Consider the following 26414-nt stretch of genomic DNA (forward strand, 5'->3'; position numbering starts at 1 on the left):
ATGCGATAGACCACAGGATGTTAATGGTAAACGAAAATAAAATAGTGGCATAAAGAAAATTTGCACTGGCCGGGAATCGAACCCGGGCCTCCCGCGTGGCAGGCGAGAATTCTACCACTGAACCACCAGTGCTTGTCTGAGTATTTTTACTAGTTACAAGAATGCAATTGGATTGGTAACAAACTTAAAACTTCTAAGACGTAGATATATGTAGGAAAAATCCTATCTGAAGTTACAGCAATTATAGCAGTTAAGTTGCTTTGAGTGGCGATGTAATTCACCTTTGCACTGCTTTTGGTTGTGTTACTACGCTAAGTGATTGGCTTAAAGAATTCGCGCCACTTTGTCATCAATTAGAAGTAAAACCAAAACAAATTGTGACTCGCTCGCACACGTTTACCGCGCTTTGCGTCAGCTACACGTGCATTTGTAAAATAACTGAGATATTACGCGCGCTCTCATTGGTCGAAAGGTATGTTTAGATGAGAGCCTGTAAGCACGGTTGTGGCGTTTAAGATTCTCGCGTATTTTTGAGAAATACTTTATAAAAGCAATAGAGCACTTTCTCCGGGTTAACAAAGCCTCGTCTAAAACAAGGGAGACTGGGACAATTCTCTAAAGTAATACAAATCCTCGACTACGTCTCGAGTTTGCATTTAACAAATTGAGTTTGGTTAACTTGCGTCTGTTCTGTTATTGATCACGAATTTCGTCATAACATTGTCAAAGTAGCTGTGGATCTACTTTGACAATGTTATGGCGAAATTCATGGTCAATAACAGAACAGACGCATTAAAAATTGACATCAATTTGTTTTTTTACGATACCAAATAGTCAAACTGTCCGCTCTCGTTTGTTGACGCATCGCAAAAATTTTAAATTCATGCCTGTCCGCTTATTGACAATAAAAATTAGCCAATGAACGCCCGAGAATTTCTGCAGTTATCGTGAAAAAACTGTCTCGAAACCTTCCTCGTGTTTAGATCAGGCTATGTAAGCACGGAAAAAGTGCTCTATCGCTTTTATGAAATATTTCTCTAAAAAACACACGAGTCTTAAAAGGTCCTAGTCAGCCACACCTTTGTTTTTGTTTACATGCGAGAGTTTGGCTATAATATTTTATTCCGAGCATGTCGAAACGAAAGAAATCACTGTAAAACTACTAAAGATAATTGAACATACTTTCACGAAAACAACTTACCGTAAAGTAATAAGATTTCGCTTCACCATGCATTATCAATAATTTCCATGGTATCGAAAACGGCGGAGGCTGACTAAACATAAAATTTTTCTCTGGTCGACAAGTTTTACTTGTAGTTAACTCTCACGGGTTAAGAATAAAAACTTCACCCCCTTGTTGTATACAAGGGGGCATAGCTCAGTGGTAGAGCATTCGACTGCAGATCGAGAGGTCACCGGTTCAATCCCAGTTGTCCCCTTTAGCTTTCTTTCACTTTTCCGCTGCGTTTGTCTAATTTGAAAGGTGGTTCCCGTCCACTGTGGTTAGCAAACTAATTCATGATCTGTACCCTGTTTAACTTTTTGATTTTGTGTTTTGCTTAATAAAATAATATGCTTTTCTAACACGCGTAGGGCTCCATGGACTGGAAAACCATTTTCAACTTTGAGTAGGCAACAACCAAACACTGAAGCCAAGCAAACTCGAAGCCTCAGTGAACAAAATTTAAAGAGATGTGAGTCTGATCAAGCAGCTGAGAATGTTTTCTTCAGTCTCAATACCAGTGTGACCCAAAATTTCAGTTTGTGGAAACTAACTTTCATCAGCGACTGGGAAAGCTTAAACAAGATTGAAATGCGATATACCATAGGCTGTTAATGGTAAACTAAAATAAAATAGTGGCACAAAGAAAGTCTGCACTGGCCGGGAATCGAACCCGGGCCTCCCGCGTGGCAGGCGAGAATTCTACCACTGAACCACCAGTGCTTGTCTGAATAGGCCCACTAATTACAAGAGGACTCTTGGTTTGGTAACAAACTTAAAACTACTAATGGCGGTTTTGCACGGCAGCCATGTTGCATGGCAGGAACAATAGATTCTTTTTCGTATGGGAAAAAATGTTCTTTCTAACGCAGAACATTTTCATTGTTCCTGCCACGCAACATGGCTGCCGTGCAAAACCTCTATACGTACATATATATATAGATAGGAAAAGACTAATCTGAAGTCACACCAATATTGGTGCTGTTAAATTGTTTTCACTTGTGTGTCGATGTAATTCACATTTGCAGTGTTTTTAGTTGCATTACTATCTACTTGCTACGCTGAGCGATTGGCTTAAAAAACTCGCGCCACTTTTTCATCCAATCAGAATTAAAACCAAACCCAATCGTGACTCGCTCTGACACATTTCACGCGCTTTGCGTCAGCTACATGTGCATTTATAAAATAACTGAAATATTACGGGCGCTCTCATTGGTCGATAAGTGTGTTTAGATGACAGTGAGTAAGCACGGTTGTGACGTTTAAGATTCTCGCGTATTTTTGAGAATTATTTTATAAAAGCAATAAAGTACTTTTTCCGTGTTTACATAGCCTCATCTAAACACTCGGAAGGCTGGAAGAATTCTCGAATGTTTCAGGTTTGCATAACTGACTCGAATTCTCTCAACCTCCCTGGTGTTAAAATGAGGCTATGTAAACAAGGGAAAAGTGTTCTGTTGCTTTTACAAAGTAGTTCTGAAAATACGCGCGAATCTTAAACATAAAATTGCTCTCGGTTGACAAGTTTTACCTGTAGTTAACTCTCACCGGTTAAGAAGAGAAACTCCATTATCTCGTTGTATGTAAGGGGGCATAGCTCAGTGGTAGAGCATTCGACTGCAGATCGAGAGGTCACCAGTTCAATCCCGGTTGCCCCCTATGGTTTTGTTTTACTTTTATTCCCGGCTTTTGCCTAATTAGAAAAGTGATTGGCCACGAAATTGATTCAGTACCTTTTCTAACCGGGGGATGTCGCATTGTGCTTAATAAAAAGAATGCGTTCTTTTATCACTCTTAGACTTCACTGAACGAGGCAACCATTTTCCTTCTTGAACTTGACTGAGCAACAACCAAAGACTTCATCTAAGTACAATCGAAGCTTTAAGGAACAAAATGTTACAAGAAGCGAGGATGATCAAGCAGCTGGGAATGTTTTTCTTCAATATTTAAGTAACCCAAAATTTCGGTTTGTGGAAAATAACTTTTATCAGAGGCTGAGAAAGCTTAGTCAAGATGGAGATGTGATAGACCATATGTTGATAAACGAAAATAAAATAGTGGCATTAAGAAAAATTGCACTGGCCGGGAATCGAGCCCGGGCCTCCCGCGTGGCAGGCGAGAATTCTACCACTGAACCACCAGTGCTAGATACCCTACAAAGCCACCGATAGATTTTTACAGGGGCTTAATAAAAAGAATCTGCTCTTTTATCACACTTAGGCTACATTGAACTGGAAAAGTATTCTCAACTTCATGAACTTGAGTAGGCAAGAACCAAAAACTATCGGAGCCTTAATGAGCAAAATTTTACAAGATGTGAGGTTGATCAAGCAGCTGGAAATGGTTTCTTTCGTTCTGTGGAAACCAACTTTCATTAGAGTCTGAGAAAGCCTAGCCAAGAGTGAAATACGATAGACCATAGGCTGTTAATGGTAAACGAAAATAACATTGTGGCATAAAGAAAATCTGCACTGGCCGGGAATTGAGCCCGGGCCTCCCGCGTGGCAGGCGAGAATTCAACCACTGAACCACCAGTGCTTCTCTGGGAACATTTGTCTGAGACAAGAGAACTCATGGTTGTTAACAAACTTAAACCCACTAAACGTAGATAGGAAAAGACTCATCTGAAGTTCCAGCAATTAGAGCAGTTTTAAAGTTGTTTTCACTTGACGGTCGAAGTAATTCACATTTGCATGAAAACCAATCGTGACTCGCTAGTTACAAGAGCACTGTTGTTTTGGTAACGACGTAAAACTACTAATACGTAGATATATATAAGAAAAGACTAATCTGAAGTTACAGCAATTAGAGCAGTTAAGTTGTTTTGAATGTCGATGTAATTCATATTTGCTGTGCTTTTGGTTGCATCAATATCCACTTGCTACGCTAAGCGATTGGCTTAAAGAACTCGCGCCACTTTTTCATCCAGTCAGGATTAAAATCAAAACCAATCGTGACTCGCTCTAACACGTTTCCCGCGCTTTGCGTCAGCCATATATGCATTTATAAAATAGCCGAAATACTACGCGCGATCTCATTGGTCGATAGGTGTGTTTAGATGAGAATATGTAAACACGGTGTGACCTTTAAGATATATATTTAAGCAATAGACCACAGGTTTTTATGGTTTATAGGCTGATAAACCACGCGGGATGCTGGAAGAACACGAGAAGAATTCGTAAATCACGAGCAGCAGGCGAGTGATTTACGAATTCTTCGAGAGTTTATATGATTTATGATTATATGATTTATACGATTTATTTATGATTTACGAATTCTTCGAGAGTTTATATAATAATTCAGAAGACAAGCGAAATTTCCATGAGTCTACTGGCACAATAAACCATAGCTGATTGACCAATCAGAGCGGGCGCATTCATTTGATTATTACATAAATCTTATTAGATGTTTTGGTGTGTGGTAGCTCTATATATTTCTACGAGTTGTGCTGTATTTTGACGAGCCCGTAGGACGAGTCAAGATGCAAACAACGAGTACAAATATAAAGCGATACTACACACCAAAACATCTAATAAGAGATTTATAAAAACAAAAGAGTACTTTTTCAATGCTTACATAACCTCATCTAAACGAGAAGAATTCTCGAAAGTTATGCCTTTCGAGTTTGCATAACTGTCTCGAATTCCCTCAACCTCCCTGGTGTTTAGATGAGGCTATAAACTTGGAAAAAGTGCTCTATCGCTTTTGTTAGATATTTCTGAAAAATACGCCCGAATCATACATATAAAATTATTGCTCTACGTCTACAAGTTTTACCTGTAATTAACTCTCTCGGGATAAGTATAGAAACATGCAGGGAGCATAGCTCAATGGTAGAGCATTCGACTGCAGATCGAGAGGTCACCGGTTCAATCCCGGTTGCTCCCTCTAGTTTTGTTTTATTTTTTCCTTGCTATTGCCTATATTAGAAAAGTGGTTCACTTCAACTGGGGTCGGCATACTAATTCAGTACTCTGTTTAACTACGATTGATGTGCATGTTGTGTTTTTCTTAATGAAAAGAACATGCTTCGCTGAACTGGAAAACCATTTTCAACTTCATGAACTTGAGTAGGCAAGAACCAAACACGATCGAAGCCTTAATGAACAAAATTTTACAAGATGTGCATGTGAGTCTGATCAAGCAGCTGGGAATGATTTCTTTCGTTTTGTGGAAACCAACTTTCATCAGAGTCTGAGAAAGCCTAGTCAAGAGTGAAATGCGCTAGACCATAGGCTGTTAATGGTAAACGAAAATAAAAAAGGGGCATAAAGAAAAATTACATTGGCCGGTAATCGAACTCGGGCCTCCCGCGTGGCAGGCGAGAATTCTACCACTGAACCACCAGTGCTTTTCGCAGGACAACTATTGAGACAAGAGAAGTCGTGGTTGTTAACAAACTCAAACCCACTAAATGTAGTTAGGAAAAGACTCATCTGAATTGACAGCTATTAGAGCAGTTTTAAAGTTGTTTTCACTTGACGGTCGAAGTCATTCACATTTGCATGAAAACTAATCGTTACTCGCTCGCATAAGTTTCCCGCACTTTGCGTCAGCTATATATGCATTTATAATTTAACTGAAATATTACGCGCGCTCTCATTGGTTGATAGGTGTGTTTGAATAAGAGTATGTAAGCAATGTTGCGACGTTTTGGATTCGCGCGTCTTTATGAAAAAGTGCTTTATTGCTTTTATGAAATATTTCTCAAAACTACGCGCAAATCTTAAATTTAAAATTGATCTCGGTGGACAAGTTTACTTGTAGTTAACTCTCACTGGCTAAAAAAGTTAATTGCCTTGTTGTATGCAAGGGTGCATAGCTCAGTGGTAGAGCATTCGACCGCAGATCGAGAGGTCACCGGTTCAATCCCAGTTGTCCCCTTTAGCTTTCTTTCACTTTTCCGCTGCTTTTGTCTAATTTGAAAGGTGGTTCTCGTCCACTGTGGTTAGCAAACTAATTCATGATCTGTACCCTGTTTAACTTTTTGATTTTGTGTTTTGCTTAATAAAATAATATGCTTTTCTAACACGCTTAGGGCTCCTTGGACTAGAAAACCATTTTCAACTTTGAGTAGGCAACAACCAAACACTGAAGCCAAGCAAAATCGAAGCCTCAGTGAACAAAATTTAAAGAGATGTGAGTCTGATCAAGCAGCTGGGAATGTTTTCTTCAGTCTCAATACCAATGTGACCCAAATTTCGGTTTGTGGAAACCAACTTTCATCAGGGGCTGGGAAAGCTTAGTCAAGATTGAAATGCGATATACCAGAGGCTGTTAATGGTAAACGAAAATAAAATAGGGGCATAAAGAAAGTCTGCACTGGCCGGGAATAGAACCCGGGCCTCCCACGTGGCAGGCGAGAATTCTACCATGGAACAACCAGTGCTTGTCTGAATAGGCTCTCTAGTTACAAGAGGTCTGGTAACAAACTTAAAACTATTAATAGAGGTTTTGCAAGACAGCCATGTTGCATGGTCGGAACAATAGATTCTTTTTCGTATGGGAAAAAATGTTCTTTCCAATGCAGAACATTTTCATTGTTCCTGCCATGCAACATGGCTGCCGTGCAAAACCTCTATACGTAGATATATATAGGAAGAGACTAATCTGAAGTTACACCAATATTGGTGCTGTTAAATTGTTTTCACTTGTGTGTCGATGTAATTCACATTTGCAGTGCTTTTGGTCGCATTACTATCTACTTGCTACGATGAGCGATTGGCTTAAAAAACTCGCGCCACTTTTTCATCCAATCAGAATTAAAACCAAAACCGATCGTGACTCGCTCTAACACGTTCCAAGCGCTTTGCGTCAGCTACATGTGCATTTATAAAATAACTGAGATATTACGGGCGCTCTCATCGGTCGATAAGTGTGTTTAGATGACAGTGAGTAAGCACGGTTGTAGCACTAGTCGGGAATCGAACCCGGGCCTTCCGCGTGGCAGGCGAGAATTCTACCACTGACCACCAGTGCTACATACTCTACAAAGCGGGAATGCAGGCGAAAGCTTTCGCCACCAATAGATTTTACAGGGGCCAGGTGCCATCCTGAAAGGGGCTTAATAAAAAGAATCTGCTCGTTTATCACACTTAGGCTTCATTGAACAAGGAAACTTTTTTCCAGGGGCGTAGCGTCCAAATCCGCACGTACGCCCCTGCGTACAACTGAAATCTGGAAAAATATTTTTCTTATTCCCTGCAATTTTTTTTAAAGTTGCCGTAAAGTCTAGCCGATTTTTAAATTCCAAATTGTTGTCTGTTTGTGTAAGGCTCTCCGGTATCTTTTCACAAAACCCATAAACGTCAAGAAACGTAATAGTAGAGTGAAAACAAAAGCAAAAAATTCTACCCTCCACGGCCCTCACACGGCTGTAAACGTTGTAAGCCCTATGTTTAGACCATTGTTTTACTCCCTATTTTTGTTGTGGCTTGCCGAAAACTCCGGCTAGGGATGGGTAAAATTAACAACTAACTATGCATTTTCCCTCGCGTTTATTTATTGAAATGTCCCTCCGAAATTGTAGGAAATGGCATTTCCGAGACCTTAGATTTCAATTTTTTTGAGGGAGCCCCCTAGTTACGTTTGAAACACCATTCTTGTGCGTATACCTTCACAATCTCACGGTACACCCCTGTTTTCAACTCCATGAACTTGAATAGGCAAGAACCAAACACTATCGAAGCCTTAATGAACAAAACTTTACAAGATGTGAGGCTGATCAAGCAACTGGGAATGATTTCTTTCGTTTTGTGGAAACCAACTTTCATCAAAGCCTGAGAATGCCTAGTCAAGAGTGAAATGCGATAGACCATAGGCTGTTAATGGTAAACGAAAACAAAATAGTGGCATAAAGAAAAAGTGCATTGGCCGGTAATCGAACCCGGGCCTCCCGCGTGGCAGGCAAGAATTCTACCACTGAATCACCAGTGCTTGGCTGTTAACACTCTCTCTAAACAAGAGAAATCATGCTTGTTAACAATTTGAAACCTACTAAACGTAGATAGGAAAAGACTCATCTGAATTGACAGCAATTAGAGCAGTTTGAAAGTTGTTTTCACTTGACGGTCGAAGTAATTCATTTTTGCATCCAATCGTGACTCGCTCGCACAAGCTTCCCGTCGGCTACATATGTATTTATAAATTAACTGAAATATTACACGCGCTCTCATTGGTTGATAGGTATGTTTGAATGAGAGTTTGTAAGCAATGTTGTGACGTTTTGGATTAATATTCGCCCGTCTTTTTGAAAAAATGCTTTAGTGCTTTTATGAAATATTTTTCTTTCATGAAATTGTTCTCGGTCGACAAGTTTTACCTGCAGTTAACTCTCACGGGTTAAGAAAAGAAATGTTATTTCTTTGTTGTATACAAGGGGGCATAGCGCAGTGGTAGAGCATTCGGCTGCAGATCAAGAGGTCACCGTTCCAACCCGGTTCCCCCCTTTTATTTTATTTTATTGTATTCTTGGTTTTTACCCAATTAGAAAAATGGTTTCCGTCCACTGTGTTCGACAAACTATTTGAATCCTTTTCAGATACGTAACGTTGTGTTTTGCTTTTAAAAAAATACGCTTTCTATCATGCTTAGGCTTCACTGAACAGGAAAACCATTTTCAACTTCATGAACTCGAGCAAGCAGCATCCAAAAACTTATAAGGCAAGCAAAATCGAAGACTGATGAACCAAATTTGAAACGAAGCGAGGCTTATCATGCAACTGGAAATGTTTTCTTTCCAATATTAATATGATCCAAACTTTGGTTTTGTGAAAACCAACTTTCAACAGGGGCTGGGAAATCTTAGCCAAGATGGAATGAAATGGATAATACCGATAGACGATAGGCTGTTAGAGGTAAAAATAGTGGCATAAAAATTATTTGCACTGGCCGGGAATCGAACCCGGGCCTCCCGCGTGGCAGGCGAGAATTCTACCACTGAACCACCAGTGCTACATATTGAATACAACGGGGACGCAGGCCAACGTTTTACCCACTCATAGATCTTAGAACGGCGGTTTGAATTTCCAAGAGCACTGTGGAAGTTTCTTGAGATCTTTACGATATATTTCACAAAAAATTAACAGATGCAAGGATTTAATGTGTGTGAGTCATAAACCTGAAAATATAAACATGTAAGAGAACCACGCAACAAGCTGTCAATATGTGTTAAGCAAAACAAGAATACTGTGGGGTGCCAGCATATAGGAAAACCCTGCCGCAATGGCAATTTCCAATACTTAGCACATTTATAATTTCGATCGTTTTTCACACGTTCTTATCTAACACTACTCGATAGCCTACATGGAATCTTCTGTGGCTTGAGTTTTTAAAGGATGTTAACGGTGTTGTAGCAAGTAGGAAATGGATTTCATTCAGAGGCCCTAATACGTCCCCTGACCGCCCCGGTGAGGCAAAAAAGATGCACTAGCCGGGAATCGAACCCGGGCCTTCCGCGTGGCAGGCGAGAATTCTACCACTGAACCACCAGTGCTTGTCTGAACACAATCGCTTGTAACAAGCGGGCTGTTGGCTTGGTAACTATCAACTAACTGAAATCCCGAGCTCATAATCTAATTGTTCATTATTATTCAGTTATTGGGTATAGCTCAGTAGTGGAGCATTCGACTACACATCGATAGGTCACCAGTTCGTTCCCGGTTGCCCCCTACTCTCGGTCAACAAGATGTACTTGTAGATAACTCTCACTGGTTAAGAAAAGTTAATCACCCGTTCTTATCTAGCACTAACTCGATAGCTCACATGAAATTTTCTTTGACTTGAGCTTTTAAAGGATGATAGTGTAGTTATTATTATGCTTACCAAACAGCCAACGGGTGTAAAGAAATGTAATATATACTTCTAAAAAGTATTTGTTATCGGACAAGTATTTCGTTGTGCCTCTCCGAAAGTTATAACTTTATAAACTATCCATTTCCTCCAATTAAAAGCTCAAGTAACTTAATTTCTCAACCTTTCAGTCGAGATAGAGGCTTCATTTTGGTCTCGGAAAGACCCTACTAACTTTTATTATTCAGTTAGTAACACTTTGCTTAACAAAGTTCCTCATGGCAGCTCAATTTCGCCTTTGATCGACATGGATGACATCATATACCATTTCTGAATTATGATTTCAGTCATACTCATAAATGTGGGCAAACTGATTTTTCATCTCAGTTTCTTGCAAGTAGTAGGTACATGACGAGATTTTACAGTTGTCACAAAGCTAAAGATTCGTTTACATAGGTTCATTTTAAACAATGTTTCAAAGTCGATAACTTGGTCTCACTTCAACCTAAAAGCCTCAAACTTGGTCAGAAAGCCAATCTCAAACATGATCTTTCATGGTTTTGTCAGTTATCGATCGGTTAAAACTTGAAACTCCTCTTAGTTCTCTGCATGCGCAACTCCAAATTGGCCAATATAGTACGTACTGCACACTAAGCTTTAAGTCTCTGAAACACCGAGGGCAGGTCACATTTACAACTAAGGCATTCTACAGTTAACATGAGAAACAACAAAACTGTCTGATCGTGGCCTTCACTGCTTGCCTTACTTCCTTCATCTTCCAGCAATACAGAAATGGGTTAAGAGACGAGTTGAACAAAACAAGAGTTACCGCTGCTTGCAAAGAAAGGTCAAGTAACTGTGTGCGCCTTTCCGTGGAGGCGAATACTGTAGCTACGATAGCATATGGAAGATAACAAACCACTAATGTAATTTGTACCCATAATGCACTGGACACAGTTTTTTTTTGTATCGTTCTATGTTCAGCGAAATTCCACCTCCGTTCGTTTGTCCTTGGTGGACATTATCTTGAACTCGTGCTTGGTGATTACGAAGCGTCAAGTAGATTTTCGTGTAACATAGAGTCGATGTTACTATACAGAATAACATCGCTATGGAAATGATGAAGATGGTAATACGAAAGTTGAAAAAGAATATCATTGCAACCCTAATGCTAAAAAGCCAAAACAGAGCAACAAAAATACATGCACGTCTTAAGGTTACCACCTGTCTGTACCTTAGCCCCATTAACAGGGCTAGAAGTCTGTCCACACTTATTGCAGTCAATGTTAACAAAGACACTCCCGCGAACAATGCAGCCAAGCTATTAAAAACATTGAAAATACAGTTCTGAGTTAGGGAATCTTCTGGTGACGCCAAAAAGACGGCAAAGAGAGGCTGTGTGATCATACCCACACAGAGATCGGTGCAGGCAAGACAACCCAATAATAGTTTTGATGGCGGATGAAGGGACGACACCTTTTGAAGAGCAGCAATGACCCAAACATTTCCCAAAAGTGCAATTACAGCTAGAGTACTGTTCAATGCCGAGTACACAATCTTTTGATGTGTCATGATCACGCAAAGACCTGTCATGCATCCAACATTTTCAGTTACGTTCGCCATTTTTTGCTTTTCTTTTGTTGGGAGAATAAAATTTTCCTTTAGTTTGTCGCCCCCTGTTGGAGTGAACACTTTCGTAATAAACGTGCTTCATGGAGAAGATAATAGCACCGGCTTAATTGTCTTATCTGATTACTAGAAAGTAATAATTACTTTGCAAGGAAATTGCTTTTAGATGATCATACCATATGTACGTGTTTTACAATGTAAACAGATTAATTCCAGTTGGTTTATTTTGTGAAAATTGAATCATGAACTTACATAGTTTTTTAAATGCTATTCGAAAACTCAAAACCAAATTGCTGAACAATTTATGATGTCGGGAAAATGAGAATGGCGTTTCAGGGTTCCCATAACTTAAAAAGCACTGAGGTGCAGAGATAATCTGCCAACATTTGTTAGTTTTCATAATGGCTCCTTTTTTGCTTTTGGGTGACAATTTCCGTTTCAGTAAAAGGAAATGCTTGCCGGTAAAGTAATACTCAAGTACTTGGCATTACAGGCAAGACAGCTAGCACTGATCTAGAACAGATGGAAATAGCAAAAAAAAAACAGTTTTTGTGTGTGCGCTATACATGTAATAACCATAAACCACTCCGAGAATTACGGCTTAGTACGCTTTGATACACTTTTAATAACCCAGAGTCAATATTCTAAAACGGAATGAATGAAAATTGGAAAATTTTGAAAGTCAGTGCAGTTACTTTTGTGCTTAGGCTTCTCGGTAGATGACTCAGCTTTGGCTAGCTAGGATGAGCGTCTTTTTAAATAATATTGTGTATGCATTATCGACGTAGTCATGCTTTGGTTGTGTTTCGTGCCACAGTATGATTTTAATCGGTTTGAGTAATATAAGGAATATAAGTTATGTTATCAGCCTTCCGCTTCAGCTGATAAAACTAAAATCTACCTTTTTACTCCGGATACCATAGGAAAATGATAAAATAACTGATGAAACTGTATACCCTTGTACTCTGTACAAGGTTCTGCTTCACTCGCACCATTATTTATGTTGTTAGGTACAAATGCTACATACAAGAGATGACGTCTTTAGTTTATATTTTAATTCCCTCACTGTCTTTTTAACTTATATAATCAACACAATTTCGAGAAGGGGGCCATTTCAGCCCATTTCAGCCATTCATAGCTTGATAATAAAACCTTTCATCTACAGAGGATTCAAATACTCAAGTGTGTGGCTCAACACAGAATAGATTTTACTCTCCCGACAAGATAATCGGTACCAAATTGAGCTTTCTTCTTTTACGTTTGAATGTTTTTTTCTTTGACTAGTGCTAATGAAAATCTTGCGAGCTGCGACTCGTGTTGTGTCTAGAAAAAGCACTCAAACTGTAACATTAATTTATTGCAATACAATCTTTTTCGTACGGACCAGCACATACTAAATGTACTATATACGTTTATTACTCATACTTGAATAAATATATAAGCGTGTGTTATTTAATTATTTTGTAATTAATTTTTTGCAGAAGTCTCCACACAATGGCGTTTTTGCATTTCATTTTCCTGAAATTTTATTGATTACTTTAAACTAATCTTGAAATCTGATTGGTTGTTTTGTTTTACTGTCTCATTTTCATTGGCTGAGAAAAAGATTCGATTTAGAGCAAAAAATAGTGCGATTCGTGAATAAATCACACCACTGAGAGCCAATCAGATTGCAAGGATAACCAGTGATTTCAAAATGGATTTAATAAAAGTCTTAAAAATGAAACATATAGAGGATATTACACGGTGGCGAGAAAATATGAATTTTTGTGTTCGAGTAACAAGAACAATATCTCACGGGTTAGCGCAGCGAACGAGTGAGATATTGTTCTTGCCACGAGAACATAAAATTCGTATGTTCGCGCTAACGTGTAATGTTCTTTTTATTATATAGACATACTGATGACGGCGTTTTTGACGATTTTCCGAAGATTTCCGACCACTTTCCGAAGACTTCCGAAGATTCTCCAAAACTTGTCCGAAAGTCACACGAACGTTGTCGTACATTTTCCGAGAATTTCCAAATATTACAGAAGATTTAAAAGTAAGTTGAAATTAAAATGTTCAGACCTTGTAACAAAACCGTATTTTTTTCAGAGTCGGGAGACTGGATTGATGGTAGTGGGAGTGGGCAGAACTCCCCCCCCCCGCCCCCCCACACCCCGTCGTTGATAGAAGTACCTACCACCCGGCCGCACAATGATTCCTTGAGTGTACCATCTTTTCTCAGATTGGATAGGTCTGAGTAGCTATTTTTTATCTTTAACAGGCGGCGTTATTTTGGCAAGGCAGAAATTAAAATAACGAGGAAAACAGGAGATCTGCGAGAGAAGACAGAGTCCGAATTTAACTTTTGACTGCTTTTATTAATTATGCCTTTCGGAGTTATCGAGACAGTAAACTTCAGAAAAACCATGACTGCTTGATCGTGTTCTTCACTGCTTGCCTTACATCCCTCATCATCCAGAAGTACAGAAATGGGTTTAGAGATGAGTTGAACATAACGAAAGATATCGCTACTCCCCAGGCAAGGTCAATAAATTTTGCAAGTAATCCAGTTAAAGCAAATATAGTTACGGTAAAGTAAGGAATATAACAAACCACTAATGTTATCTGTACCCACAAAGAGGTGAATACAGTTTTTCTGTATCGCGCTATATTCAGTTTAATTACTCCTCCATTCGATTGTCCTTGGTGAACATGACCTTGTACTTGAGTTTGGTGAAGGCGAAGCTTGAGGTAAATCTTAGTGTAACAAAAGGTTGAGGTTACTATGCATAATAACATTGATATGCATATGATAAATAGAGCTGCAAGGGTGTTAAAAAGTAGTATTATTGCAAGAGCAGTGCTAGAGAGCCAAATGGCTGCAGCGAGGGTCCGCATTCGCCGCAAAGTTACCACTTGTCTGTATCTTAGTCCTAACAGCAGGGCAAGAAGTCTGTCCAGACTAATTGCAGTCGATGTTAGCAACGACACTCCACAAAATATTGAACCCATGACATTACTAAGGATTACAGAATAGTAACAACGCCTGGAATTTTCTGGGGACAATAAAAAGTTAACGTAGATGGGTTGTGTAATGAGGCCAACACAGAGATCAGTAGTTGCTAGGCAATCTAACAGAAGTTTTGATGGTGAATGAGGGGACGACACCTTTGGAAGAGCAACAATGATCAGAACATTCCCCAGAAATGCAGTGAAAGCTAGCAAAGCATTTAAACAATTATGTTTTGATTTGTTCCACTGAAGTGTGGCTTGCAAACTAAGTCTTGAACTGTCGTGGGGTTTCCATCTTCAGTTAAGTTTACCATCTTCTGTCTTTCCTTGTCACGGCGACCTTTTTATTCTATGTCATCTTCTGCTCCACAAAGATAATACTAGTTCGTCTAATTCCTAACAATAAAGAGTAATAGTTTGTGAAGAAATTTTGAAAGTAAACCAGTAAAACTGACAAGTCGGTTACAACCTTGAAAATATATACTTTGACTGGGAACTTGAAAAGTTGAAGTTCATAATTATTTCGAATTTTGATTTGGTTGATAATGAAAACCTATTTTCCCATCCGCCGTTGGCTACAAAGAAATTTTTTTAAGTTGTGTTACTAATTTTAACTACAATGAAATACACGAGGGAAAACCGTCATTCGACTCATATAGCTTTTGTTTTGGAGAAGAAAAATACCATGTCTACCACACCTGTTTGTTGGCGTTGATTCCAGAATTTCGTTTTCTGACATAAGCACCTGAATTTGTCTCGTAGAGCATGTGCTGGAGTAACGAGAAGGTTTCTTTTGCAGCTGAGCAAGGTTAAAATAATAAATGTCAGCCGCCGGAAAACATTTGGTCACCAGCAAAATTTATCCCACTTCAATCAATCAACGTTAACGCGTTATTGTTAAATTAAAAAAATAAATAAATTTTAAAGAAAATTAAAACTGTCAAGACCACTGTTTTAAAAAAGGCCAGTGACATCAGAAATATTCTTTTCGGATGTTTCTTGTTTCTTGTTTCTTCTAACTTATTATCATAGTTCTAATGAAGCAACATGTTTGTTTAGTCATGAAATTAATTCACCAATATTTTCACGTTTGGATTTTGTCAATAAATCTTTGAAGTTGAAGTGATGTGATTCAATTCGTCGTGACATTCGCCATGCAATTTGCCCTAGATTTTAATTGAATTCTACATGTAAAATCCTCTCTCATATAATCTAAATATGGCGTTTTATGAAAAAAACAAAAACAAAAACAAAAACAGTTTATATGGAATGAAAAATAATCCTATAAAGTTTGAGTCTGGTTCACTTGCAATTGAGCCTTATGAGATAATAAAAGGGCAGAAAGGACTAAATATATTAGTGCATGATGGAACTTCAAAGTTGGGAAAACACTTGTTTTCATATTTTCGTTACCCATGTCTCTTTTGTCGGGTGGGTGGGAAATGAAAAAATTCTATCTGCTTATCACGACAGTGACAACACAAATATTTTTTGGTGGACGTTAACAAATTGATGGTAGTGTCTTTTGAGTCTCTCTCTCATGAGTCAATGTTTAAACGGAATATATCTCATTTTCTTTACAGTAGCCTTCATAAATTGATATCGTTCTGAACCCTATAACTGCATTGTTGTCTTCTGCTTTATATCATAGATCCGAAATTTAATCATAATTGACTTAAGTGTCATTGTAAGAGAAAACCGGGCAATACCAAAATATCGAGGTCGGCCGTTTACTTTCATCTTTTCATAGTATAAAAGCTATCCGAAAAGATTAACAACCATGACATTTGCCGAGGTAGGCGTTCGTTTTTCTTCGAGATATCACCACATCATGATTTTGGCTTCTCAAGCGGTCTAAAATGGCCGAAGTTTCGGGAAACTTTAAGTGAACCTAAAAAATACTTCGCACAAATTCCAGAACAGTCTTATTTTCGTGCGATAATGTTGGTTAAAATTGTTATCTACAGACAAATCGCAGTAATTGGTCTCGCAGTAATTGCCCGGTTTACTCTGACAATGACAGTTAATATGTAATGTTGAATGATTTCGTACCCTTCAGGCAACATCAGCGTTTTACGGTCGCTCTCTCGGATCCAATTCCCGAAGTTCGTCCACCAGAAGCCGCCGGTGTGTTCGGGAGGAGTAGCGCGGACTTATCTTTCCAAACAGCGGTTGATAGTGGAGTATACGAAGCTCATTGATCTTTCTAATGATGCAGAGACGAATCTTAAAGCTCGAATTTGTGTTTAAACGGGTAATTTTGTTATGTAGATAATCATTTTCTTTATTACCAGAATGTGATATAATCAAGGACTTGACCCCTTTCACTATATCAAGCCTGATGCAGCCACACTTTGACTATTGCAAAATTGTTTTGGGAACCTGAGGATAACTTTAAGATAAGATACAAGATACAAAGATACAAATTAGAGCAGCCCGTGTTTTGACCTAGACTCAAACTGTGACCTGTTCAAATTTCTCACGTGGAAGAGTCTAGCATGTCAGCGGCCAATTCAAAGAGCTGCTGTGGTTTACAATTCCAGAATATCTCAGTTGTAAATTCGAAAGGCGATAAACCGTATATAACCAAAGGGACTCTGAGAATAAACCCAATGTTCCATTGCCGCGCAAAAAATAGCTTTAGCTATTGTGGCGCCATTCTTTGGAATAGTCTTCCTTGTGACTTAGGCATTTTAAACTCTTACTCAAAGGAGAAGAATAAGACACGCGGGCATTCGTGGAAAGCAACTTTTTATTTAATTAATTTCATTATATTCCATGTCTCTTATAATAGGCGTCAAATTTTGAGGTACTCGAGGTTGTTAAGTACATGAAATGTTACTTATCAGAGACTTGTCACCATCTCTCAATGTCCAAACAGACTCAATCCAGGCAAAACTATTTGCGTGACATTGCATATTAATCAAATATTTATCATGTCAATATTTTTTCTTGACAGTTTATTTCATATCTTTTTGAACTTGGAATTAGTGTCATGTCGACTTGGAAACGTCGTTCGCTTTTACCGTTTAGTTTTACTTGCCTCAAGTTTTTGTTTCAAGAAAATTGTAAAATTGGTAAAAAATGTCTGCTAAAATGCAGTTACTATGGAAGCATAAGTCTCGGATCCCTGTGGAGGGGGACTCTCAGATGAAGAGGTCGGGGATGCCCGTCGTCTCACTTAGGTGTGTAAATCAAGGATTCCGGTCTCAGTTAAGGTGTTCATGACGAAATACCATTATTTTAGCTGTTAAGGATGTTTTCGGGTGAAATCGAAGAAATAATAGCAAAACCACCGCTCTTATTACGGTGTTTAGGTTCGATTTCCATCGGTCTCTCAAGTTCAGTCCACTAGAGCGGACTTTTTTCCAGAACAGCGACTGGTAATCGAGCTTATTGCGTTTTAAGTGGTATCTTTCGGGGTCTTTTAGGGTTAAAGTAAAGTTTGAACCACACCCGTATTGGTCTCCTTTATGGGTTTAATTCAACTTTCCGACGAACATGTCCGACCTTTTTATATAGGAGTCCTTCCCTTCCGGTCTCGGGTCCCTCTCCCGATTCTGAATAGGGTTAACCAAGTCATTGCTTTCCTATACACAAAAACAAAGCCTAATCTGCCGTTTAGTTACACGAGTTTCACGTTCAACGAGGCAGCTACGTCGAGAAACAAGAAAACCGTCTGAACGTGTCCATCACTGCTTGTCTTATTTCCTTTATCTTCCAGCAGTAGAGGAGTGGGTTTAAGGTCGAGTTTAGCATAAACAGAGATAGTGTTAATTCCCATGCAAGATCAAGAAATTACGTTCTTGATCCATTGAGGATAAAAATAGCCGCGATGCCATAGGGAAGATAACAGACAACTAATGTTACCTGTATCCACAATGCACTGGACACTGTCTTTCTGTATTGAGTTATATTCAGTGGCATTCCTCCTCCGTTTGGTTGTCCTTGGTGAGCATGCCCTTGCACTTGAGTTTGATGCCTGCGAAGCGTCAGATAGATTTTGTGTAAGAGAAGATCGAGGTAACTATGCAAAGTATTGTCGCTGAAAATGTGATCGATAGTGTTATTCGCGCGTCGTAACTGGACGTCAATGTAGTGACGATGCTGAAAAACCAGCTAATAACAACATAACTCTGCACAAGTCTTAATGTTACAAAGTGTCTGTATCTTAGACCCAACAACAAGGCAAGAAGTCGGTCCACACTTATCGCAGTCAGCGTTGACACAGATACTCCGCCAAGAATTATGCTTAATCTATTAAAGAGGATTGAAAGATAATAACAAAGCATGGAGTGTTCTGGAGACATTATATAAGCCACGAAAAGAGGCTGAGTAATGAGACCCACGCAGACATCGGTGCTTGCAAGACAACCTAACAAGAGCTTTGATGGCGGACAAAGAGATGACACCCTTTTAAGTGCAATAACGATCAAAATATTTCCAAGAAATGCAATGATAGATAAGGTGATGTTCACTGCTGAAATAAGTAGTTTTTGATATGCTGCATAAGAACCGGTCGTGCAAAATAGGCTTTGGGTCTCTGTGCGGTTTCTATCTTCTGTTAAGTTCACCATGTTTATGTCATTTCCAGCTGGTTAGTAGAGGTGTAAATGTTGCTTTAGTTTGTTATCCCAGGAGTGTTTTTGGGTTCATGGCTTGCCAAGAAGACTTCTTTTTTCAACGCTCGCCTGTTCCCTTATCCAGGGGATCGTAACGTAGGTCCAGTCCTTTTTCTGATGGGAAGAAAGTAACAAAAGGTAAAGAATTGATTTTGTTCTGAAAAACAAACCTTAAGTAAACAGATAATCCCAAAACTTGATGAACTTAATTTGTTTTGCCTAACAACAACAAGAAATAAATCATAAACTGCTTTGTCATTCTTACCGGCGCCATTTTACCTTTGCACCATTGACCACAAACAAAAGCTAATGCCTTACTTTCTAGAAACATAGAGACAACGCCAATCGAAGCTAATATGGCCCCTAACGTATGAGATCGCGTATTTGAGAAACCTGCTTTTTGGCATTAACCCTTTTTCGGCGTCGATTTTTTAACGGAAAGGTCATCACAAATAGCACGAGTTGCAGTCAAGGCGAAGATTTATTTTGCAATTAAAGGTAAGAAATCTTTTCTTGTAGCAGACAGCTGCCGAAAAAGGCCATCTAATCAAATAAGGAAAGTATTATTCCACCAGATCGATCAACCTAACATGTGGATCAAACAAATTTAAATTTTCTATTTTTTTTCAAAGCTAAGGTGAATGATATCTTCATGTATTAGCTTTCAATCAGAAATATGGGATTGTGACAAAAAATGATTACTTAAAGTTAAAAATAAATTAAATCGATTTTAAGGCTCTTTTAAATTCAAAAACAAGTACAGGACATCGACATTTCTTGTTTATTACCTGTGGGTTTCATTTTATTCTGTTATTAAATACGCACTTCTCAAAACGTATGTATTTGATTGTAGCGGTTGTGGTGCGAACGACAAACTTAAGTTAATGTCTAAATGTCAGTCATTTCTTTTGTATTTATATCATATGCTGCCTGGCTTTGGGCCTTACTGTAAAAAAACGCTGCCGAATTTCTTGGTCAGTAAGCAAATTACTACAGCTACCCACCTTTCTATTTTGCCTTGTTCTCGAGCATTTTTCCCATGTTTTCAATCAAGTTCGTACAGCCAAGTTTAAAGATACAACTACACACATCTACCACGCCTGCTTTTGGGCACCAAACTTGATTTAACTCTTGCCATGAAATCATCATTGTTGATTACATGTACAACATATAAACATGGTGATATTAAAATCAAATTAAAATTAAATTAAAATTGAAAAGAGCTGAACAAAAAGCAGTATTTTCTTTTTGTCTCAACCTTCCACGCATGTTTCTATTCCCATTTGTTTAATTTGACGTCTGATTCAAACTTACATTGTACATGTAGTATGAAATCATATTCGATCTGTGTTTCATTCAAGTGCTTTTGTTGTGGCACTTCCATTCCACAAGGGGGGCGGCTGGATCCCCTACCCTTCCCCTTAGCGTTTCCGTACCGTTACGCTATTTTGAAAATGTTTTACCTTTAATGGATATCTTGTTATATCGTTTACAAGATGATGTTAATATATTGGGATAAAAATGCAAAGAGCTCTGATGGGGGCCAGTTACGTCGTTCAACATGCATGGTGGACAATTTTAGATTTTTTACTCTTTCCAAATTGCAGTTTTGGCTTGTAAAAGAAGAGTAACTATTCAATTTGAAAGGATAGAAAACAAGATACAGAAAAAAAATAGGTGTACTTTTCAACTTTAAAACATTGATTCTTTCATAGTGATATCAACCCTTAAACTTGTCGTTTAATATCTCTTATATCTAGAAGCCGATTATCATAGGATTTTCAGCATATGTGTCTCGTAGATAAACGAACAGAGGTTGAAATGGGCAGGTGCCCAGAGAGATAATCTTGGCAAAATTAAAAAAGAATCCGATGTACATGTGTAAATGGAACGGTGTTTGGGACAATTAATTCAGCTTTCAGCTTTCAACACTTCACCGCTTGCCTAACTTCTCTTACTTTCCAACAATACAGAAATGGTTCAGAGTTGAATTAATAAAGCGTAGAGAAAGAGTCATAGGCGAAGCAATGCCAGGGGTTGTCGTAATTGGCTGAATGATTGCAAAGATTCCAACAGTTATAATGTATGGAAGACAACAAACCAGTAATATCATTTAAAGAACGTCATTTAAGTTTTCTATAGATCGGCTTTAAATTCATCTGTTTTTGTTTTTTGTTTTTTTATCTTATCACCCGATAGGTTGTGAACAATTAACCACTCGCTCTTTCTTGATTTTTCTCTAAGTCAACAGTAAATCAACAAATAGTTTTTAGATTCCTTTTTGCGCCAAATCTTTGGATTCCAAATTTTTTCCACATAATAGAGTGGATCAAGAAAATACTATATGAATCCTAATATATCTTTCCTTAGCTTGTTTAAAGCTGTCAAGCTGCGGTATAAAGTTCATTCCAAATCTTCTACTTGAGGCGTTTCTTTAAATTTTATTTTTTTCTGAACAATAACTCACATGGAAAGAAGAAAAGTGTGAACGTTTGCATTGAGTCCACCAATATGAATAACAATGCTATAGTTTTCAATCCAACATCATTGCACAAATATTAATGTACATTTTAGGTGGCTTTGCTCGTCTAGCACCAGCACCGGACTGGAAAGGCTTCATTTCGTGAAATATTTTAACTTCTGTATCAGTGGTTGTACAACAGGTACCACTTAATTGATTTGGCTGATTGAATATTTTCACACTCTCCCTATTCTTTTCTCCTCGTTTAACTTTACCATGAAAACGTTTGGTGTCTAACCATAGTTAGTAGAGGAAAATGGTTATGAAACCTGGCAAAGTTCTTTGTTGTAGGTTTTTGTTGGCTATTTTTGGAGTTGATCCTGCACAAAACCTGGGAAAATACAGAAGGTGATTATTTGTGCTCATACGACTAACCAATCAGGAAGATTATGTAATTCATGCATAGTCAATGAGTATAAAACAAAAGATGTGCAGGGTCAAGGACCTTCTAACATAAATCTTAGCCTGTTTGTTTTATTCTTGATGTTTACCGGCCTTCTTAACCATTTCCCTCTATTCACTACTGTTTAGCGACCACTGCGTTTTATAAAGGTTATGAGTATTTCAAAATAAGACAAACCAGGCTAAAAAAACTGAGAAATTAGAGAGGGAACGATAGTTTTATATAGCTAGCTTCTTTCGTAATGCTAGTTCAAAATGGTAACAAATGAATTTATCGATTGTAAAGTTTATTGAAAGTTGAGTTTAGCTTCTTGCAATTAGTAGGTACATAATGTAATTTTACAGTTCTTACAAAGGTAAAGATTCGTTTACATAGGTACGGTTAATTCAAAACAATGTTTAAAAGTTCATAACCTTGTCTTACTTCAACCTAAAAGCCTCAAAGTTGGTCGAAAAACCAATCTCAAAGTGATCTTTCATGTGGTTGTGTTAGTTATCGATCGTTTGAAATTTGACACTCGCCCCAGTTACCTGCGCAACTCCAAATTGGCCGATATAGTAATGCACACTAAGCGTTGAGTCTCTGAAACACCTAGGGCAAGTCGCAGTTACAACTAGGGCATTGTATAGCTAAGAAGAGAAACAAAACTGTCTTATCGTGACCTTCACTGCTTGCCCTGCTTTTTTCATCTTCCAGCAGTACAGAAATGGGCTCCGAGATGAGTTGCACAAAATAAGAGTTAGCGCTGCTTCCAAAGAAAGATCAAGTTACTGTCTGTGCGCTTCCGTGATGGCGAATATTGTAGCTACGATAGCACATGGAAGATAACAAACCACTAATGTACCCATAATGCACTGGACATAGTTTGTTTGGTACCGTTCTATGTTCAGCGAAATTCCTCCTCCATTCGCTATAGAAATCATGAAAATGGTAATACGAAAGTTGAAAAATATCATTGCAACCGTAATGCTAAAGAGCCAAAACACAGCAACAAGAATCCATGCACATCTTAAGGTTACCACCTGTCTGTAACTTAGTCCCATTAACAGGACAAGAAGTCTGTCCGGCACACTTACTGCAGTCAGTGTCAGCAAAGACACTTCACCGAGCATTACAGTCAAGCTATTAAAAACAATGAAAATATAGTTCTGAGCTTGGGAATCTTCTGGTGATGACAAAAGGACAACGTGGAGAGGCTGTGTGATCATACCCACACAGAGATCGGTGCAGGCAAGACAACCCAACAATAGTTTTGATGGCGGATGCAGGGACGACAGCTCTCGAAGAGCAACAACGACCCAAAACATTTCCCAAAAGGGCAATTACAACTAGAGTACTGTTTACTGCCGAGTACGCAATCTTTTGATGTGTCACGCATCCAACATTTTCAGTTACGTTCGCCATTTTCTTGCTTTTCTCTCAGCTTTTCGTTAGAAGTGTAGAATGTTCCTTTAGTTTGTCGCCCTCTGTTGGAGTCAACACTATTGTAATTAATATGCTTCATGTAGAAGATAATAACACCGGCTTAGTTGTCTTATCTGATTACTAGAAAGTAATAAGACTCCGTGGGATGCTTTGGCAAGTGAGCGTAGTATTGGAATGAATTGTGAAGTTACCAGTAAAGTGCCACGATTAGTCAGTTAGATCAGCCATAGAAATTACTGTAGAAAGTGTTGAAGAAACGGTCACTGTGCTTATAGTGGAAAATAGGGTGGTCAGAAAATTACTGTGCGAGTACAGTCTCTTTCCGGGTGATCGACAAGATGGAACGAGAGTGAGCATGGTGTTTAGAAATGGCATCAAAACTGGCTGAAGTAGTGTTGCAACGTGGAAAATGATATTTGTTTTTTTTTTTTTTGTTTTGTTTTGTTTGTTTTTTTGTAACGAGGCCAGATTTTCAGTGTCACTTCGTTCAAAATAAATCAAAACAGTTCAATAGATAAAGTCCAGAATCTTGAAAAGAAAGAAGGTGAATATACAAAGACTCTCGCCAAGATTCAGGCGCAAGATATGCGGAGAAATTTTTTACCCAAATTTATAGGGATTTTCATGGAGAAGCCATGCTGGTACCCATCCGGATGGCGGCAGGGAACCAGCAGAAACATCTGTCACTGAGTTTTGCTACAAACGTGTGAATTTATCTCTCCACGACCTCGAAAACATTTTAAAAATAATACTTTTTCTAATACATAAACTGTTCAGATAGCCAAATTCCCCGAAATAAGTCACTTTTTCAACCAACATGACAGCTCTCTTGCCCGTCATGTAAATGCCGCGTCACGCAAAAGCTTAGAAATTCAAGCGTAGTCTATTACAAAACCAAGAACCACTTGGAGCGAAAATTTGTATGAATATTAGTTTTCAGCTGCTCTTATACATCATGGAAGTAAAATCTCAGGAGGATCAATAGTTTTGTAGTTTGAATTTTAGCGACGTCATGTCAAAATCAGATTTAGGGGACTGTTGATTTATCGATTAAATAACCAAAAATGTGTTTTTCTTTGATTTGTCGTTAAGTCGTAAGTCGTTCCATTAGCACGTGATAAGGCTAGGACAAATATCTATCGCTGCGAAACTCAATATAAAAACGTCACAGTCCGGAGTTGAGATAAATCCAGGCGGTTCGATTCTTCGGTCGGTGTAACGGATCTCAAAGAGTGAGAATCGAATCGCTCCACTATCCCGCTAATCCGATGTGCTTTAATAGCGTACAATATAATTACAATGAATAAATTTTACAACTGCATTTGTATCTCTTGAGTTGAAACATGTGACAGACTAACAGCTTCCGGTGCGAAAATGAGGTATTCTCGCTCACTTTTCAGTAAAGATTAATTAACGCGATTAAATATTCCCCATTTTAAAGATGCCCGGTTTTAAAGAACCCCGTGTGAAAGATTCCCGCTTTTAACGATTCCTCATTTTAAAGATTCCCCATTTTAAAGATTCCCGCTTTTAAAGATTCCTCCTTTTAAAGATTCCCGCTTGTAAAGATTCCCCATTTTAAAGATTCCTGCTTTTAAAGATTCCCCATTTTAAAGATTCCCACTTTTAAAGATTCCCCATTCCCCGTTGCCCGTTCTTCATTTTCTTTTCCCGTTCCCCATTCCCATTGCCCGTTTCCCATTCCCGTTACCCATTCCCATTCTCCGATTTCCAGTTCGCTGTTTTAAAGATAGCCGTTTCGAGATATGAAGGAAAATATACTTTGGGGCGTTCTTCCGTTGTAATGAGATAATTACACAAAACGCGTGGAAATTAATGACCCGTTGATCGACCAAGTGAAGGCTTGTTTTACTTTAACAACAGAGCTCATATCAATTGCAAAGCGGGTTCAAATGTTGCTCCTGGCGGGAAATATCCTTTGCAAGATCTGAATTCCGCCGCTCGCGCAGCAGGGTTAGTAAGGAAATAATGTTCGTTCAATTTTTCGTTTTCCATTTTTTAAATGCCGTAGCTAATGTGGATTCACATTACATCTAACGAAACAGGTTGAGAGATGCCGAAGACAGGTAAAAAGCGCTCGCGTAAACAAGGGAAAGGAAACCCACGGGGGACGTACGCGTGCAGATCAAGACGTTACCACTTTGAACGGCGAAAGCGCCAAGGATTGTAATCTATGATTAGAGCAATCAACTTCTCCTGCTCAAAGTAGGAACCTCATTCATTAGCAGCTAACACATCAGTTCGATCCTTAATGAATGAATTCGAAAGATTTTTCCTCTTTGAAGGTTTCTTCGCACTTGCAAAAGGACAAGGACTTTTGCTTTTTTTCTATGACGACATGGAATAGATATACCATAAGCTTTTAAATCTATAATCTACAAAAGTAAAACACTCGAAGCAACTCGTCGACGACCAATTTTAAAACACAAACGCAAACGTGTGAAAATCGCACAACACCGCGTCTGTCACCTGATCATTTAATGGAAATTTACTTCTCATGACAACATGTTGACAACTATCAATTAGGGATAATTTATGGTAAGAAACGTTTTTCGTTAATAACTTTGCGTAGAATCAGTCTTTTTTCACAGGATTTTTTTGTGAAATGAAAGATTGCAATAAGATCTGTCTGAAATAGCGAAAAACAGTTTTTTTGAAAAATGATCAAATTTGGTGTACACTGATACCTTAAATAAGCCCACACTGGTTCTCGAATGGCTGCCATATCAATTTCTGAAGCAAATAAATTTTGTGACACTTCAAAAAATTCATTTCGTGCAA

At 38.5% G+C, this 26414-nt stretch overlaps 1 protein-coding gene, 12 non-coding genes and 2 pseudogenes across 13 annotated transcripts; 4 read left to right on the forward strand and 11 right to left on the reverse strand.

The window, feature by feature from the left end:
* Positions 1–61: 61 nt before the first annotated feature.
* On the reverse strand, positions 62–132 carry Trnag-gcc (transfer RNA glycine (anticodon GCC)). The gene has a single exon. It is a non-coding gene; the product is annotated as a tRNA-Gly (tRNA).
* A 1235-nt stretch (positions 133–1367) lies between these two features.
* Positions 1368–1439, forward strand: Trnac-gca (transfer RNA cysteine (anticodon GCA)). Its single transcript has one exon. It is a non-coding gene; the product is annotated as a tRNA-Cys (tRNA).
* Positions 1440–1874: 435 nt separating this feature from the next.
* On the reverse strand, positions 1875–1945 carry Trnag-gcc (transfer RNA glycine (anticodon GCC)). Its single transcript has one exon. It is a non-coding gene; the product is annotated as a tRNA-Gly (tRNA).
* An 864-nt stretch (positions 1946–2809) lies between these two features.
* Trnac-gca (transfer RNA cysteine (anticodon GCA)) lies at positions 2810–2881 on the forward strand. The gene has a single exon. It is a non-coding gene; the product is annotated as a tRNA-Cys (tRNA).
* A 415-nt stretch (positions 2882–3296) lies between these two features.
* Trnag-gcc (transfer RNA glycine (anticodon GCC)) lies at positions 3297–3367 on the reverse strand. The gene has a single exon. It is a non-coding gene; the product is annotated as a tRNA-Gly (tRNA).
* A 322-nt stretch (positions 3368–3689) lies between these two features.
* Positions 3690–3760, reverse strand: Trnag-gcc (transfer RNA glycine (anticodon GCC)). Its single transcript has one exon. It is a non-coding gene; the product is annotated as a tRNA-Gly (tRNA).
* A 1278-nt stretch (positions 3761–5038) lies between these two features.
* Trnac-gca (transfer RNA cysteine (anticodon GCA)) lies at positions 5039–5110 on the forward strand. The gene has a single exon. It is a non-coding gene; the product is annotated as a tRNA-Cys (tRNA).
* Positions 5111–5502: 392 nt separating this feature from the next.
* Trnag-gcc (transfer RNA glycine (anticodon GCC)) lies at positions 5503–5573 on the reverse strand. The gene has a single exon. It is a non-coding gene; the product is annotated as a tRNA-Gly (tRNA).
* A 461-nt stretch (positions 5574–6034) lies between these two features.
* Trnac-gca (transfer RNA cysteine (anticodon GCA)) lies at positions 6035–6106 on the forward strand. Its single transcript has one exon. It is a non-coding gene; the product is annotated as a tRNA-Cys (tRNA).
* Positions 6107–8087: 1981 nt separating this feature from the next.
* Positions 8088–8158, reverse strand: Trnag-gcc (transfer RNA glycine (anticodon GCC)). Its single transcript has one exon. It is a non-coding gene; the product is annotated as a tRNA-Gly (tRNA).
* Positions 8159–9104: 946 nt separating this feature from the next.
* Positions 9105–9175, reverse strand: Trnag-gcc (transfer RNA glycine (anticodon GCC)). Its single transcript has one exon. It is a non-coding gene; the product is annotated as a tRNA-Gly (tRNA).
* Positions 9176–9645: 470 nt separating this feature from the next.
* Trnag-gcc (transfer RNA glycine (anticodon GCC)) lies at positions 9646–9716 on the reverse strand. Its single transcript has one exon. It is a non-coding gene; the product is annotated as a tRNA-Gly (tRNA).
* A 1008-nt stretch (positions 9717–10724) lies between these two features.
* On the reverse strand, positions 10725–11837 carry LOC145502171 (melanocortin receptor 5-like). The gene is made up of 2 exons (XM_081481438.1): positions 11008–11837; positions 10725–10903 (listed from the first exon to the last, which is right to left on the reverse strand). The coding sequence occupies exons 1-2, from the start codon at positions 11633–11635 to the stop codon at positions 10725–10727; spliced, it is 807 nt and encodes a 268-aa protein (XP_081337564.1). The 5' UTR covers positions 11636–11837.
* Positions 11838–13877: 2040 nt separating this feature from the next.
* LOC145503257 (melanocortin receptor 4-like) lies at positions 13878–15111 on the reverse strand (annotated as a pseudogene).
* Positions 15112–17027: 1916 nt separating this feature from the next.
* LOC145503255 (melanocortin receptor 5-like) lies at positions 17028–20469 on the reverse strand (annotated as a pseudogene).
* Positions 20470–26414: the final 5945 nt, after the last annotated feature.

Source organism: Orbicella franksi, chromosome 11 (assembly GCF_964199315.1).
Source record: "Orbicella franksi chromosome 11, jaOrbFran1.1, whole genome shotgun sequence".
In the NCBI taxonomy this organism is placed as follows: Eukaryota; Metazoa; Cnidaria; class Anthozoa; order Scleractinia; family Merulinidae; genus Orbicella; species Orbicella franksi.

Coding starts and splice junctions, on each gene's coding strand:
- LOC145502171 (XM_081481438.1), bottom strand. CDS start 11,635: ATGGCGAACGTAACTGAAAATGTTGGATGCATGACAGGTCTTTGCGTG. Junction 10,904..11,007: donor CCAAGGACAAACGAACGGAG/GTGGAATTTCGC, acceptor ATGCTATCGTAG/CTACAGTATTCGCCTCCACG.